This window comes from Polypterus senegalus, chromosome 2 (assembly GCF_016835505.1).
Source record: "Polypterus senegalus isolate Bchr_013 chromosome 2, ASM1683550v1, whole genome shotgun sequence".
Classification (NCBI taxonomy): Eukaryota; Metazoa; Chordata; class Cladistia; order Polypteriformes; family Polypteridae; genus Polypterus; species Polypterus senegalus.
Window position 1 is genome coordinate 194361823 of NC_053155.1, and position 18244 is coordinate 194380066.

At 40.6% G+C, this 18244-nt stretch overlaps 1 protein-coding gene and 1 long non-coding RNA gene across 4 annotated transcripts in view; one reads left to right on the forward strand and one right to left on the reverse strand.

Annotated features, from left to right (window-relative positions):
* Positions 1 to 8141: 8141 nt before the first annotated feature.
* Positions 8142 to 15929, reverse strand: rpl8 (ribosomal protein L8). The gene is made up of 5 exons (XM_039745109.1): positions 15753 to 15929; positions 15423 to 15564; positions 13766 to 13984; positions 9163 to 9278; positions 8142 to 8334 (listed from the first exon to the last, which is right to left on the reverse strand). The coding sequence occupies exons 1-5, from the start codon at positions 15888 to 15890 to the stop codon at positions 8176 to 8178; spliced, it is 774 nt and encodes a 257-aa protein (XP_039601043.1). The 5' UTR covers positions 15891 to 15929; the 3' UTR covers positions 8142 to 8175.
* A 1431-nt stretch (positions 15930 to 17360) lies between these two features.
* Positions 17361 to 18244, forward strand: part of LOC120523633 — a 40872-nt gene continuing 39988 nt past the window's right edge. For all 3 annotated transcript variants that reach the window (XR_005632673.1, XR_005632672.1, XR_005632671.1), the window contains exon 1: positions 17361 to 17515. This is a non-coding gene — a long non-coding RNA (uncharacterized LOC120523633). The remainder of the gene's footprint in view (positions 17516 to 18244) is intronic.

The window sequence follows — 18244 nt, forward strand, 5'->3', positions numbered from 1 at the left end:
TCTCTGAAATGATAAAGTGCTGTACAGAACCTCTAATGCTCTTTCACATTTTTAGAGAATAAAATGTTAATGAATGTCCTGTTCTGTCTCTAATAGAGATGCTTATGTTCGATGTAATCTTCAAAACTATACTGCATCATCAGCATATACAACCTTCCATAATTTTTATTTTTATAATCTTGGTTAATTTTTATATTTAACTGTTCTAACTAAACTGTCGTTTTTTTTACCTTCTGCACAACAAAGTACAAAAACAACATGGGGTATCCAAACTACAACATATTAAAAATGGCTCATTACATGTTACCACGCCACTTGTTTCTGTTTACAGAGTGATTCGAGGGTGTTAAGTAAAAGGAACAACATGGCTGGTATGGTAACCCAGAGGTCTGTGTCCACCAGGGGGCCACCAGCTCCCCAGACCCGACACAGACAGACACCAGGCACAAGTCCAGCAACACAAATGTCTTTATTTCAGTGGGAAACACTTTTCCTTCCGTTTCCCAGCAGCACCAAGCACAGTACAGAGGAGAGCAACAAAAGAGCACTTCTTGTCTTCGTTCCACTGTCTTTGTTCTTCTTCCTTCACCGCCTCCACTCCTCCTTTGGAAGTCTTCATCCCTCTTCCTTCTGACTCCTGGCACTTCAAAGTGAAGTGAGGTGGTCCTTTTTATGGCTGTACCTGGAAGCACTTCTGGTGGCTCATCAGAATTACTTGGACGGACTCCCAGGTGAGGTGGAAACCCAAAGTAGGGCGCCCACAAAACCTAAAAGGGCTGAGCTAGATTCCCAACTTCCCATGGAGCCCTATGGGGGCTGCCGTCTAGCACTCGGGGGAGGCAGCGCTTTGTGTGCATCTGCTCCCCTGGTCCTTCAATTACGATGACCTTCTGGTCAGGAAATGGCCCTAGCTGTCTGTCCATCACAGCTCTAAACCCAAGCTGAACTTACTTGGCCCTGACAAGAACTGTTCTTTTTCCGTTCATCCAGACATGGCTGTAGCATTTAGGTTGACTGACTTTTCTGAATTCCCCTCCCCCCCCAACAGTATGATAACATGGGAAGCTGACTGCAATAGGCACAACCCAGTTTACTCGACTGAAGTGTTTCCTCGAACAGCAGCAGGGCTCCCAGTGTATGAACTTGTTGGCATGACAGATCACGATTATATGTTTTCTCATTTACTGTATCATCAGTGGGGATTTAGGCCTTTTTATTAAGTGTAATCCTTAAATGCTTTCAGATCACCACACATTTATGGACTTGAGTGTATATATAGTACACAATTTACAGTTTACATTGAAACAAACTTTTGTGATGGCATCCATTTATGTTTTGGCTAGAAGTTCTGGCTGACATCAAAGTCCACAAGCTGTCCTGGCCTTGCTGTTTTGTGTCTCACAGCTCTCTTAAGTGGCCTGAGTGGTCCAGAGGGCCAGGCCGATCAACAAGCTTGGATGAGAGGATGCTGTTTGCACACTTCGAGCACTTATGTGATTCTTTAGCAGATACTAAGCCGGGCAATGAGGAGAATTCATTCAATAAAACCCATTATTTGTAAGCTAATCATTGTATCTGATACATGTAATTAACTGCAACTTCTGTTTATTACTTGGAAACACACAGACCTCCAGTCCTCCAGAAATGAAGGCTCCAGATGCAGTAGGTTGTGAGTGCCAGCAGGTTGTCGTTCCACATGAGCTTGACGCTTAGTGAATGCTAGAGCTAGTGTCTCTTGTTTGCACTTGGGGTGAATTCTTGGTACCATGTGGACCACAAGGTTGTCAGTGTGTCCTAAAGATGTTGACAATTAGAAGATCTCTGCAGTGAGCTCTTCACTTCATCTCATTCCAGATTGTTGGATGGTGAGGCCTTTCTCTTTGCATGTCCACCCCTTTCATAACATCTGTGGGAACGAACTGGATTTCTGATAACTCTTACAGAGTTGCTTTTTGTGGTGCAGTCAAGCTGTAAGCATCAGGTACCCACCTTTGATCAGCCTACATAAATCTTTCGCCATTCAGAATTGTTAATCTCCCCTCCAATATGCACTACAGCCACCAAAACAGTTAATCCATGTCTCAAAATCAACTCGTATCACCAAAACATTAACACGTTTGTAGCGGTCAGAGGCCGCTAAGATTCACACCGTCGAGAAAGACGGTGATTTATTTATTTTATATGAGGATTACCAGGGACAACCCCAGCCTTGGCACGACACACACCCACACACACTACAGAGACAAAGAAAACGCGACTGGGAACTTAAACGACAAAAAGTATAATGAAATTAAATTACTAAATGAAAAACAATAATACCACCCCTGATCCCTTCGGCGATATTACAATTAACAGATAAACATGACAAACACGCAGTAAAGTCCATGTATGAAATAATAGCGGTGAAGTTATGTCCAGTGATTTGAATGAAGCGAGGGAAATGGAAAAACACAGTCCTACCGGTAGTTGCTGAAGTAAGTTGACAGATGAATGGTTCAGGAGCGCTCCTTCTTCCGTGAAAGCCAAATAATCCAGACAACGTCCTCAGGAACAGTAAACAGGTAGACGAATGATTCCAGACCCCAACAGACAACACAATCCAGGACACGAAGATGTAAAGCAGGCAAACGACAGGCAGTTCCACAGATAAATACAAGCAGCAAACGACCAAAACAAAAACTTCCCTCTCTTCGTCCCCTGCCCTCCTTTTGAACCCCTCTGGCCACCTTTGCCCCCAACAGCCCTGCAAGGACTGCTGGGAGATGCAGTTCTAACCAATGATAGCACTGCTACAATCCCCCTCCCCAGGCCGTGGTGTACGGCCGAACCAAGGCTTGAGGTTAGCGATGTTAACAGTGTCTACTTTCTTCGCCCCCGCAATCCCCACTCTACTGCATAGGTCACTGGTCCTTTCTTTTGGACTATAGTTGTCGGGCCGAACCACTTCGGAGCCAGTTTAGCTGTAAATTTATCGGAGGCTTTGGAGAGGGGATGAGTCCTGATCCAGACTTTCTCCCCAACTGAGAATTGCACAGGCTTATGTCTCCGGTTGTACGACTGAGATTGTCTGGACTGGGACCTCACCATCCTCTCCTTTACCTGTTGTGTGATAAGTTGTAGCGTTTGCAAATGATCATGTATTGAGGTGTCTGGATTGGGTGGTCTATGATTAATTACCCTCTCTAGTGGACCGTTTAGCTGTCTGCCTAAAGCTAACAATGCAGGGGTCTCACCCGTAACCTCGTGCACCGCCGTGTTCAATGCGAACCGCAGCTCAGGCAGCCACTTTGTCCAATCCTGATGATGGTCTCCGACGAAGGATGCAATCATTGTCTTCAGGGTCCGGTTCACCCGCTCAGTGCGATTAGATTGGGGATGGTACGCTGTTGTCTTCAGGTGCACCACCCCCCATTGCTTCCAAAATTCTTCGGCCTCTGAGCTGGTAAACTGCGGGCCCCGGTCTGAGATGATGTTCTTCGGCACCCCCCATCGGGTAAAGATCTCATCCTTCAGGGTGGAACATATCTTCTTGGCTGTGGCATTAGCCATGGGGAATAGCTCCACCCATCGGGTAAAATAGTCCACAACCACCATCAGGTAGGTCTTCCGGTCCTTACTAGTGGGTAATGGTCCCATTAGGTCCACGCCTAGGCTCTCCCCCGGGGTAGTGATGGTTACTGGCTGGAGTTGACCTGAGGGGAGACCAGGTGGGGTTTTGTATTGCTGACAGGTGGTACAAGTCTGGACATGGGACCAGACGTCTTTGCGTATCGCCGCCACCATGCCACCTCCAAGACTTTAAACAGTGTCTTAGTACGTCCAAGGTGACCACCGATCGGGCTGTCATGGTAATACTGTAGGAACTTGGGCACGCTACACGTTATGTCTTTCTAGAAGAACACTATATTACACATGAAAGGCTTACAAAACACTAAATAACTTGACAGCATTACATAAAATGTAAAATGATTCAGCATGAAAGGATTCTCTTTAGACCAAGAGTTCCCAAACATTTTTCAGCCGCAGACCCCTTTACCAAAAACTTGTAAAACAGTCAACCCCCTAGTCATTTACTTTACTTACTCAAATTAATAAATTTGTACAGTACTTGATATTAAATATTTTACTAGATATCAAACTTTTCATTTTAATCACTTGTAATTAATGATTGAAAAATATAAAAGGACTATGGAATATGACATCTTGTGCAACATTTAATATCAAAACCTGCACTAATGAAAATTAAAGCAAAAAAATATGAGCAGAGTTTTTTTACATTTTTGACATTTAGGAAATAAATATGTAAATTCAAAATAAGTACAAATAGTCCAAGCTGTACTGTCTGCATTTCTTTTTTGGTTTATTCATATTATTAACTGAAGAAATAAAAACGTTTATTAACAAACAATTTCGACAGCCCCTGTGATAAAAAAAAAACTATTAATAAAGTATGTACTTACTTGAAACAGAAGATTTTTGTTCAAACTCGAATAAACAAACTGTGTCCTCTGATTTTCTTTTTCGTGGTACTGCTCCTCAATAAATAATTATATTCAAAGTTTAAATAACAAATAAGTACGTCACATCAAGCGAACCATTTTCTAGTGTTTTATGAGAGTATGACCGTACAAGACTGAAAGATTCGGCTAATATTGAATATTCATCATCTCGTCCCACCGAGAGCAAGTGCAGACATGCAACATTTTTTCATGTCCACACTTGCTTTCATACATTTGATAAGACAATGCACAGACATGTTTGTGCTACATGTATTTTCATGCATTCTTACGTGTGACTCATTTAATGACACATTTTACTTTTTCGTTTGCAAGTTTGGTACATAATGTGTTTTCATTATTACTTCGTAATCAGGTACCTATTGGAATCATGGATATTTTGAAGGAACAAACAAATAGCAGTAGTAAGAGGGTCTATTTTTGCTGTCATCGACCCCCAGACTTTTTTATTGAAACTATCAACCCCTAGAAAGTTCAAATCGACCCCAGGGGGTCGATGTCGACCACTTTGGGAACTCTTGCTTTAGAGTAAATCTGGATTTTATTTTTCATATTGTAGGGTAAATACAGAATATTCAATTAAAAAAAAATTTTTGAGAAAAAAAGGGAGAAACAAAATACCCTCGCAGTTGGTCCACGATTGTAACAATACTATAGTAGTAATTTTCTGATCTATCTGCTCCTCTGGATTCAGCCTTATGCATCACATCTGATGACCCCTCTAGCGATCCATTATAGCCTGATCCATCCTTGACATTTCTCTAGTGAAATATCATGGCATCCAGTAGTGACATTGTGATGATTATGTGGCCGGTGTTCAATAACCTTCCACCTCCATACAGAGAAGAGTTCCTCAATGGGGTTTAGGAAGATGGAGTATGGTGACAGAAACAATGAGGACATCCTTGGGTGTGCTACAAACTACTCTGAGTGCAGTTGGGCATTATTTCACACGAAAGCCTTTGTGCTCCCATTCTTTGTTTCCAGCATTGTGTAGAATTCATCAAGGGACAAGATGAGGCTCCGTGTTGTACCAGGCCAATGGCTGGTTTGGGTGGTAACACACTGTCATCGTCTCCTTTGTATTATAAAGACCAAACACATCAGCTATCCATTTCAATTGATTACCTAACCAGGTGGATTTGCCATTTTTACAGTGTTTTAGAGGGGTCTTGATAATGATGTCACACATTGCAGAAATGTAGTTTTGAATGTAGGTTTAAGCTTTGACAACAGTATGTAAGCATGTACAAATGCCTTCAATGAATCTAAAGTTTTGATGGTGGTGGATTCTGAGTGAGAAAAGTATCCATTTAGTTAATAAATGTATTTTGTATGAAGACGATGCAAAACAGTTCAGTTTAACCCACATACATTAACAAAAATTGTTACGGAGACTGTGTGTAGAGTTTTGAGAAAGTGACTTCTGTATTGCAGGACGCGCCTTGGCAAAAAAAACTAAATCGGTGTGTACAACTGTTAGTCCTGAAGTGTCCTGTGCTGTGTCCCTTCCTGATGGTGATAATCAACAACAGAGGGCACTTCACTTAGTAAATACTGGGCAGCTGCTTTACTCCATCTTTACCACACAATTTAAACACAAACTTTTGTTACATGTTTGTTATTTAGGGTCACATAGTGGTAGGGAGACCAGCTCTTATGCCACAGGTCCTCCCTGTGTGGAGTTTAGGTGGTCCAGTTTCCTCTTACAGTGCAGACCTGCAGGTAAGATAGACTGGTCACCCTAAATTGGCCTGTGTGGGCTCCCCACAACCCTGCTCTGGATTAAGTGGGCCAAGAAAATGGTACAGTTAGTGTGTGTGTGTGTGTGTGTTATTGACAAAAGAGAACTTAGAATTGCACCAGTCTCCCATTAATCATATCCATTTTCTCTCCTTATATATAGGAAGAGAGTGCAGACATGACAATTGCAGCACACCAATGTCACTTTCTTTAATGTGCTTGTAGCCCTTATGTTGTTCTGGTGTGAGCAAAGTACTGTGCAGTCACTTGTGATGCTCAAATGAAAGCTGATGCCCCAACTAACTACGAAAAACACTGAATTGAATTCTTTAGCAGAAAGCCTAAAGAAAAAAAAAATATGGGATTACTCAAATACATGCATGTTAGGTAGAATAGCCAGTGGGGGCAGGGTGGTCCTCTGGCTTTTTTTTTTTTCTCTCTCAACTGCTTGACTCTAATGGCCTTTTTTCTTTCCTCTCCAGCTACAGGACTTTATCATCAGTCTCATCATTAAGAGACAGAACTGATATTCTACATTAGGACCCTACTTTTTTATGCATATTTTTTTCACCATCCTCTAACGCTCTTCCAAGTTATATCATGTGTGTGAAAATATGCCATGGAAAAAAAATGTTGCTATTGGTCAAGTGCTCTGGCACATGTGGATTGTACACATTGAAGCAGATTTTGTGCAACATCTGTGTAGGTCAGAGAATTAAAGTTTCCAGAGCAAGAAGTGCTGCTTTCAGTTCCATGGGTTGTGCCAATCAAACACACAGTTGTTCACCTTAACACTGGCATGACTTCCCTTTCATTTAACCAGGGAACTGCAGGTTTGGCATGCGTGGAGAGTGATGCTGGCATTTATTTTCATGGCTGTGTGTTTTGACTGATCACTACTGTATTACCCCAAACTCTGTTAAGCAGACACACTGAAGTGGTTATTGCTGTTCTAATCTGGAGCCATGTAGATTAGCTCAAAGGGTATCAGTAAATGTACAACTACTTGCCAAGTGGTAGTAACCTCAGCAGATGAGTAGCCAATATTTTTTTTCTCTCTGGGACATAATGGAAGTGATGTTGAAATGCTGGTGGCAGTTGGGATTGTACTGTGAATGGCCTGGTCTACTCGCTTACAAATACAAACCAAGACACTGTTTGACACATACAGACTCAGAATGAAAGATCAGCTTAGAAATATTCCAGCAATGCTACGTTATATGAACCATCATACTTCGAAATGAGCTTCTGGGTTAACATACAGCCAGTCCTGAAAACCTTTTAACATACAAACGAATGGCTTCACATCCTTACCCGACTGACCCAGTTTAATAACATGTATAGTTTAGGATAACTCTGGAATGATTCCACCTACCAGTCTCCTCCACTCTTATGGAAGAGCAACTGACTCCGTCAGGATCTTCTGCTCATATTACTGTTTCAGAAAAGACTGCCACCACCAAGCTTGCTTCCTACTTTACTCAAATGTGACATTTGATGTCATATAAATAAGCCCTCAGAGTAGACCACATACTTGTCCAATAATAACTGCACTATAGCCTATGTAGTGGAGCAATCAGAATAACACATTCTTCACTCCGAGGATTCTCCAACTTACTTTTCTGCTTTGCATTAGGAGTCTAAGGGATAAACTGCATCGGCTCTCTGCATCACCAAGACTTGCCACCTAAGCACCACGACTCCTTCCACATTAATCTGATATATTACAGGACTGTCACTTAGTTTGGGTTCCCCAGTCAGCAAAAAGGAATTTTTTGTTAACCATTCTACAGTCAGATACTAATGTGCTCTACCTTTTCAGATTACTTCTGTAGTTTTACTTAACACATGCTTGTTTGCAATAAAACAAAAATTGCACAATAAGTTTTCCCATATTTTATTTAAAGGTAGAAATTTAGTTTTCCTTCTCCTGAACAGTCTTTGTGCCACGCAGTCTGCCAGTACGGCGAGCAGCAATAAGACCGACCTTGCGACCAGCAGGAGCATCTCTCCTAATGGTGGAAGGTTTACCAATGTGCTGATGGTTACCACCACCGAATGGATGTTCAACAGGCTGGAAATGAGAAAAGAAAAAAAAAATTATTCACTTAACATTTTGCGGACCAAGTATCAAACTACAAGGCTATCCATGACAACGGGGGCCATGCTAGCTACACTTGATTCACCTGATTTATGAATAGCAAGGAGATCCTATGCCTCTGGCCACAATTTTCAAATATATTACAATATGCTAAAGAACTGTTTTGTGCACTACAAAATTTCAATCAAGGGCACAGAAGTAAAAAAAAAAAAGTCTGACAATTACATAAACTGGTCAAGAAATTTATGTACAGGCCCACAACATTTCTGACCAGTAAGATTGAGGTTTTCTCTCACTGTGTCTTAAGAAAAGCCTACAAGAAGAAAAAAATCCAGTTTGTGCAGTTAAAAGCCAGAAGGGTATTTTAACTTCACCACGATGAAACGTTAAAACTGGAAAATTCCCTACTTGATGATCTGAATTAAATTTGTATGTCCTTAGTAGTCATTTAAGATTGCAGCTAACTGCAGTCAAGGGTTTTGACCACTACACTAAAAATGAACACATCTGAATGAGTTTATGATGCAAATTCAGTATATAACTGAGGTTTGACTCTAGGATTGATGGAGAAACTTTCTAGACTTTTCACTACATGGACTGTTTTATTAATTACAAGTTGTAATGTTTTTACAAATAGTTTTGGTATTTAGCATTTGTAGAGCTGGAAATATTAAAATCTTCATATTCATGGGCTTAGTTTAATGTTTCCTTGTGTCACCAGCATTCTCTTTGTCCAAGTTACTACAACTATGAATTCAAACTTGTTGAAATTTGTCAAAAAGGCATCAAACAATTACTTACGTTCATGGCCACACCACGGACACGAGGCCAGCAGTTTCTCTTAGCCTTGTACTTGTGGTAGGCACGACCTGCCTTTAGAATGGGCTTGTCAATACGGCCACCACCAGCAACAACACCTGAGGAAAACAACACTCATCGTTAGGATGCAGCAGAAGGGGAAAAATGCAACAACTTTTGGTAGTACCATTGGTTTAAATACAAAATGTTGAGAGGTTGACATAACTGCAATCAGCAATTTAACTGCAAATCAAGGTGCTGAAAAGTGGCGATATGCTCCATGCTGATTTAGCGGTCTTCTGTACAAAGGTCAATAACCTCCCTATAATGCAGTCTCAACCTGCTGGCTTGAGAGAGTATCCATGTAATACAATTTTCTAAACAGGGTGCTGAGCCAACATAATGTGCTAGAACAACTGTTACTATGAATATGACAAGCATCTGGAACTGAAGGACCACTCTTCCATGAGAAACAGTATCTTTTTTAGATCATGATGGTGGAATAAGTAATCTCCAGTAGTGGTTCATAATCACCTGCAAAGGATCAGCTGGCCAACATCCGGTGACTGTATGGATGCATACAGATACAGCTGACAAATGGTTGTTGTGCTATTCAAACCACTCCATTACTTAAATGCTATGGATGGAGATCTTTCTATGGAAAACTGCACCATACCTCGGGATTGAAATGCTTACTGTAGGACAATTACCATCAGAACTGCTTTTCATTTATTAATGTTTACTTTACCTTCCAAGAAATTTAGTGGAGCTAAACAGTGCCTGAAAAAAATGACCTACAGCCACAAAAGTAATCAAAGATGATGCTTCTGAACACGTATGACTACCACCTAGTACTACTACTACAACAACATTTATTTATATAGCACATTTTCATACAAACAGTAGCTCAAAGTGCTTTACATATTAAAGAATAGAAAAATGAAAGACATAATTATAAAAAATAAATCAACATTAACATCGAATAAGAGTAAGGTTCAATGGCCAGGGGACAGAAAAACAAAAACTCCAGACGGCTGGAGAAAAAATAAAATCTGTAGGGATTCCAGACCATGATACCGCCCAGTCCCCTCTGCTACTGCTAGCCAACTGTCTATAATCTCACCTTACCATCAAAAGTGTTTTCTGAAGTGTAATGAAAGTGTTTAAGCACAAAACCTAAGCCACTGTACTTTTTCTGAAGGTCTAAAGACTGCTCAGTGAAAATTGCTGCAGTTCCATTAACATCTATCTGTTTTTCATTGCATTATAAATGAAAGTACATGCACCACCAAACAGTTGCCGGTTTTTGTGTACAGTTGCCATGGTAAAATTGTCTACAAATACAATGAATCTCCCGTCAATGACCAGCCGTCTTCTAAATTGAGTGAACACTCTAATTTTGCCAAATCAATATGCGGACAATATAAATTTCCATACCAGATCGGTTAACAGCAACCGCCACCAGTACTGTTAGTCAACAGGGCGCTGGCAGAAATTGGGCTACTGTTGGCCGATGAAGGGGGAGATGTGTCAGGAGGAGAGGAGGAAGGTAAAGAGAGTGGAACTGATGGTAGGAATTTTTAATGTTGGCAGTATGACTGGTAAGGGGAGAGAGTTACCCGATATAATGGAGAGAAGGAAGGTTGATATATTGGGCATACAAAAGACTAAAGGGAAGGGGAGTAAGGCCAGGTGGAACGGAGGTGGATTCAAATTGTTCTATCATGGTGTGGATGGGAGGAGAAATGGGGTAGGGGTTATTCTGAAGGAACAGTATGTCAAGAGGTGAAGAATGTGTCAGACAGAGTAATGATTATGAAGCTGGAAATTGGAGGTGTGATGGTGAATGTTGTTCGTGCATATGCCCCACAAGTTGGGTGTACGATGGATGAGAAAGAAAATTTTTGGAGCGAGTTGGATGAAGTGATCAACAATGTACCCAAGGGACAGAAAGTGGTGATTGGAGCAGATTTCAATGGACATGTTGGTGAAGGGAACAGAGGAGACGAGGAGGTGATGGGTAGGTATGGTGTCGAGGAGAGGAATGAAGAAGGTCAGAGGATAGTGGATTTTGCCAAAAGGATGGACATGGCTGTGGTGAATACATATTTTAAGATGAGGGAGAAACATAAGGTTACGTACAAAAGTGGAGGAAAATGCACACAGGTTGACTCTTCTGCATAGGACATAATCTATCTGAAGGGGATTGAAGTCTGCAAAGTAGTGGCAGGGGAAAGTGTAGTTAAGCAGCATAGGATGGTTGTCTGTAGGATGACATTGGAGATCAAGAAGAGGAAGACAATAAGGGCAGAGCCAAGGATCAAATGGTGGAAGTTGAAAAAGGAAGACTGCAAGGTTGAGTTTAGGGAGTAGGCGAGACAGGCACCAGGTGGTAGTGAAGAGTTAACAGACAGTTGGGAAACTACAGCAGATGTAGTAAGGGTGACAGCAAAAAGGGTGCTTGGCGTGACATCTGGACAGAGGAAAAGGAAACCAGGTGGTGGAATAGGAGAGTATACAGAGAAAGAGGATGGGGAAGAAGTGGGATAGTCGGAGAGATGCAGAAAGTAGAAAACAGTACAAAGAGATAAGGTGCAAGGTGAAGAGAGAGGTGGCAAAGGCTACAGAAAAAGTGTATGATGAGTTGTATGAGAGGTTGGACACGAAGGAGAGAGGAAAGGACCTGTACCGACTGGCTAGACAGAGGGGCCAAGCTGGGAAAGATGTGCAGTAGGTTAGGGTGATAAAGGATAAGGATGGAAACATACTCACAAGCAAGGAGAGTGTTGACCAGATGGAAAAAATACTTTGAGGGGCTTATGAATGAAGAGAACAAGAGAAGAGGTTGAATGATGTGGAGATAGTGAATCAGAAAGTGCAATAGATTAGCAAGGAGGAAGTAAGGACAGCTATGAAGAGGATGAAGAATGGAAAAGCCACTGGTCCATACCTGTGGAAGCATGAGGTGTTTAGGAGAGATGGCAGTGGAGTTTTTAACCAGATTGTTTAAAGAGGTGTACTAGTGCTGATATTTAAGAATAAGGGGGATGTGCAGGACTGTAGTAACTATAGGGGGATAAAATTAATGGGCCACAGCATGAAGTTATGGGAAAGAGTAGTGGAAGCTAGGTTAAGAAGTGAGGTGATGATTAGTGAGCAGCAGTATGGTTTCATCCCAAGAAAGAGCACCACAGATGCAATGTTTGTTCTGAGGATGTTGATGGAGAAGTATAGAGAAGGCCAGAAGGAGTTGCATTGCGTCTTTGTGGACCTGGAGAAAGCAAATGACAGGGTGCCTTGCGAGGAGCTGTGCTATTGTATGAGTAAGTCAGGAGTGGCAGAGAAGTATCTAAGAGTTGTACAGGATATGTACGAGGGAAGCATGACTGTGGTGAGGTCTGCGGTAGGAGTGACGGATGCATTCAGGATGAAGGTGGGACTACATCAGGGATCGGCTCTGAGCCCTTATTTGCAATGGTAATGGACAGGTTGACAGATGATTAGACGAGAGTCTCCGTGGACTATGATGTTTGCTGACGACATTGTGATCTGTAGCGATGGTAGGGAGCAGGTTGAGGAGACCCTGGAAAGGTGGAGATATGCTCCAGAGAGGAGAGGAATGAAGGTCGTTAGGAACAAGACAATACATGTGTGTGAATGAAAGGGAGGTCAGTGGAATGGTGAGGATTCAGGTAGTAGAGCTGGCGAAGGTGGATGAGTTTAAATACTTGGGATCAACAGTACAGAGTAATGTTGATTGTGGAAGAGAGGTGAAAAACAGTGTGCAGGCAGGGTGGAATACGTGGAGAAGAGTATCCGGAGTGATTTGTGAGAGGCGGATATCAGTAAGGGTGAAAGGGAAGGTCTACAGGATGGTAAGCGAGACCAGTTTTGTTATATGGGTTGGGGACGGTAGCACTGACCAGAAAGCAGGAGACAGAGCTGAAGATGCTAAGATTTGCACTGGGTGTGAGAATTAGAAAAGAGTACATTAGAGGGTCAGCTAAAGTTGGACGGTTGGGAGACAAAGTCAGAGAGGCGAGATTGCATTGGTTTGGACATGTGCAGAGGAGAGATGCGGAGTATACTGGGAGAAGGATGATAAGGATAGAGCTGCCAGGGAAGAGAAAAAGAGGAAGGCCTAAGAGAAGGTTTATGGATGTGGTGAGAGAGGACATGCAGGTGATGGGTGTAACAGAACAAGATGCAGAGGACAGAATGATATGGAAGAAGATGATCCGCTGTGGCAACCCCTAAAGGGAGCAGCTGAAAGAAGATGTACTTGTGTGTTTATTTTGCGAGCAGTGCATTTAACAGTCACTGAAGCATGACTGTTAGTAAGAGAAGTGAAGTTGTGGTAGGTATTAAATCGATCAGAAAATGATCCATGTTATGTATGGCAGGCTGTTCACTGACCAATACAAAAACGAATTGTGTTGATTTAATTGTATGTAGTGAACCATGTCCCACTAAACTGATGGTTGTGTTTCTACCCAAAATAAGGAAATTGCCCAATACTAAATTTTGACATTATATATATTACTCAAACTTTCAAAATCTGTCTGGTAATGTAAAGAATGGTAAAGGAATCCTCAAAAGTACTCACCAACAACAGCTCTGTTGGCTGAAGAAATAACTTTTTTAGACCCAGAAGGCAACTTTACACGGGACTTTTTGGTTTCAGGGTTGTGGGAGATGACTGTAGCATAATTCCCTGAAGCACGGGCCAGCTTGCCTCTGTCACCAGGCTTTTCCTCCAGACAACAAACAATTGTACCTTCTGGCATTGCACCAACAGGGAGAACATTACCAATGTTGAGTTGAGCTATAAATGGAAAATGAGGGTATTAAAATATTTCCACAAACTCAAAGTAGAGCACACAGCTGCATTACTGGAAAGTAAAATATTTAGTTACAAAAACCCAGCAATAAAACAGGAGTGCCATCTAAACAAGTAAAGAATCCGTTCACATAAATATTTTACACTGAGTTATCATACTACTAGCTTCCTAATTTTTGTGTAACATTAAACACAATGTGAATTTGATCTTGCACGTTCTATTGTGACATTAAAAATTAGTCAAGATACAAAGTCATCCTGTTGGAACTAAATAACTTCTCTTCATAGTCTCAGGCTACCGCTTCTAGAACCAGCTGCAGATTAAGATGCTAAAGTAAAGTAACATGGCCTATAAAATTGCTTTTAAAACACTTGAAAAGGCAGGTATTGTTCTGAACAGAAATTAGTAGTTAACCAACATTAAAAAGCACTGTCAAGTCAAAAAATGTTTCACATTACTACAGTGGAATAACAGCATTTTTGAACTCAGTAACTCAGAGTGAAAACATAATTATAAGACTGAAAAGCAGAGTTTGGGAGTCTTGGCTTCTTTTCAGGACAAAATGAAACCAAGATAATTTCATCTGGTGCCAACTCTTGAAAATTTGTCTGTGCTACATGAAATGGAATTTTCACATCTGATCACAAATAAAACTACCAAAATATTTATCTTGAACCATTTTGAAGTTCTGAGAGGTTTACAATCTGCTGAATAACACTAAATGTACAGGATAAATGTAAAGACACGTAAACAACCTAATTAAATCAAAGACATAAAAATAAATCACTCATTGGTCAAAATGGCTCTAAAATGGACAGACTAAGGCCAGGTATATACTTAACGGTACATGATGAATGATCTTGACCAATCATACCGACTATACTTGTACGTGTGCTTTAAGTAAGTCTGGAGGATTCTACCAGGTCTAAGTGCGAGAAATCATTACAGTGAGAAAACATCCCATTTTGCTGTAAGTTGAGGGAAAAAAACGTATTAAAGATAAAAATTCTTTGCAGTCTGAAGCTGTTGAGAAGGGGCACAAAAAATGTGTTGCGTCATTACGATGGGAAATGTGGTGCTTGTATTGCCCAAATAAGAAGTAGATGAAGAAAAGCACCATGAATACATTCGCATATAAGTTTGATGATGTGCTTCACTGCAATGAACCGTTCAAACATCAAACCACTCAGATTTATCCTGTTGGAGCAGCATTGTGTCTTGCCGTGACATGCTGATAGTAAACAACGACGCTGACGCCACATACCAAAACCTGAAAACAAACTCCATCCATATTTTTGCTGGTACTGCAACTCATGTACATGTCAGGTTAATTTCTGACAAAATATTCAGAAGACTCGTTTTATGTCTCATCTGAAGCACCAATTTTTACAGTACAGTGTCATAAACCTAGGGCCAACTTACCCTTCTTCCCACAGTAGATGAACTGGCCAGTGTGAATACCCTCAGCAGCAATGAAGAGTTCTGTCCTCTTCTTGAACCTGTATGGGTCACGGAAAGCCACTTTGGCCAAAGGAGCCCCACGTCCCGGGTCATGAATGATATCCTGAAAAGAAAAATACAAATGGTTGCATTTCCAAATCCTCAACTTTTTAAAATTAAGTTACAAAACCCAACTCAAAATTCAATTTAAAAACAAAAAAACAAACACTGCAAGAAGCCAAGACATGTCTAAGTATCTACCCATTTAACTAAATTTACACATGCACACAATAATGAATGTTATTTATATACCTTCACAATTCCTTTGATGTAGCCATGGCGTTCAGCAAAGTCAACAGCTCGGAGTTTAGCGGGACCTTTTCTGTGCTTCACATGGGCCTTGAAAACGGAGCCGGCACCTTTCCTTTGTCCTCTGATAACACGTCCCATGGCGAACTATCAGTTCAATGGTAAACACAATATTAGGTAAGAATCAGTGAAGAAAACATCTTTTCTGTGAAAACCCTCTGTCTCAGGTGTTTCTTCTAAGATCAGTCCTGGGATACCAGCTTACATGTGAATTTTACACTTAAGTAACTGCTTCTTTTCTAACATTCAGTTTAATTTGCTTCCGTTTCTGCTCTGCTCATCACTAATCCCCACTATCCGGATACAAGTAAACTCCACAGGAAAAGATGATTTGACAAGAATATGGTAAAAAGAATGTTTGCATATTAAAACATAGCAAAAAAAAAATCTTATTTTTTTTTACATGTAAACTAGCAGAACTTTCTGAATGCAAAGCAAGGGAAGAAAAAGATTAAACAATTACATAATTTAGAAATAAGACTGAACCCATTTATATGTGAATCTGGTTGTAAAGAAAGCCACAGTAGAACACCAAGACTGACAGAAACCTCTGCTCCTTTACTTTTGTATTTTTATACCAAATTTGAAAGTACAGTGCCCATTATCAACTTACTGTGCAAGTCACTTAACCTGTCAGTGCCCGAAATCTATTAAATGCACACATACACTATGAGTAATGCATTTGCTGCATCCAATGTCTTAGTGCGTATGAATGAAAGCAGAAATCTATTCTGCCTTCAAAAAAACGTGGAGTTCTACTAAACCAAATCAAGAAAACCCCGTCAGAAGGATCAACTTTGACTGACATGCGTAAATTCAACATCAAAATTCTTTTGGAAAAGTGACTGCCTTAAAAAGACGCTATATAAACAGGCTTCATATACTGCGTCAGTTATTAACAAACATAAAATAAACTACATTAATTCGAGATTGTTACTTTTAACTGGCGCAAATACTGTAATTTAAATAGCAACCATAAACCTCAACACTGAAAAATGCATAAACAAATAGCAAGTACGATACATAGCAACCTCAAAGAAAACTAAAGACCAAAGCTCAAGGGGGCAGTTCAAAAATATTACAACAGCAAATGTTTCGAATTCGACTAATGTCTACTACATATGCCAAAATTAAATAAATGCCAGCTCTAATTGAAGCTCAATTATGTGCACGCACACACTGTTAACGATGCGATTCGCGGAACCCACACCATTATAAGCATAACTGAATGAACTTAATACACGTGCTTAAACCTCGAACAAATTTAATTGTGAGGAAGAACCTATACGTGGCTTGCTATTACATCTAACCACAGGTGCTCCATTTCCTTCCCCACTCGAATCTTATCGTAGGCCTACCAACAGAGCACTGCTAAATTAAACTTTAAGTCACTTCTTTAAAAACACCTTTCAGTGTCTACTTTCACTAGAACTTCATCTACAGGCATATTTCAACAAACACAGATAAGTGGGTTTCCAGGATGGATAGGGCAACCTTACGATTAAAAAGAGATTGAAGACGGAGACTAATCCGCCATTCCCCTACCTAAACCGGGATGCCAAAGAAAGAGGAAGTACATCCGCAGCGGGGAGATTTCTTCCGGCACCGGGCGCCTCGAGGATCATGGGAAATCGACGCTTCGCGTTGCTTTTCGACATCCCCCATGTGATGTCTTCCTCAAATATTTAAGACTTCTGAACCGTGTGGTAAACTAAACACTTACATTGTATGGTAAAATGATGCACGCGTTCCTTTGTGTACTATTTACCTTTGTAGAACATTCCTGTGATTATAGCAGTTACAAAACAATTTAAAGGTGGCTTTGTTATTTAAGTGTATCGTCGTTTTTTTATAGCATCTTTAATGTACTACTCTTCTGTGGATGATAATGACAATTCCACGAAGTCATTTACATAAAAAAACTAAACCAGTTCGCATAAGCTAAAGCTTGTAACCTAAAAGTTTGCTTTTTGCAGTATTCATTCATTTTTTTCTGACACACCTTTTTCCGCGTCGCGAGGTGGGCAATGCTGATCAGTCACGTGTTCTGACAGATTTCTGGGTCCACCATACGCACAAATATGTTTAGGATCGGAATTCAAAAGTAAAATACGTAAAAAACGATTCGAATATCATATTTGTAATAATACTAGCAAAAGGCATTAAAATGTTAAATATTTTGTCTTCAAGTATGGCAACAGTGACAAACTGTGTCAGATGTGCTTATCACATTTTGTCCTTAGTCTATAAAGTCAGTTAAAACACTGTTTTGTCAGTGCAGTAAGATGTCCAGGTAGATATCCAACTTATATTTTTCTACAGTGGTTTTCCCGGGTTTCTTATAAGAACAAGTCTGCTATCTGCATGATATACAAAAGTGACTTAAATTCACATCATCTGAAACATTTATTGATTTATGTATTTATTTTTACCTT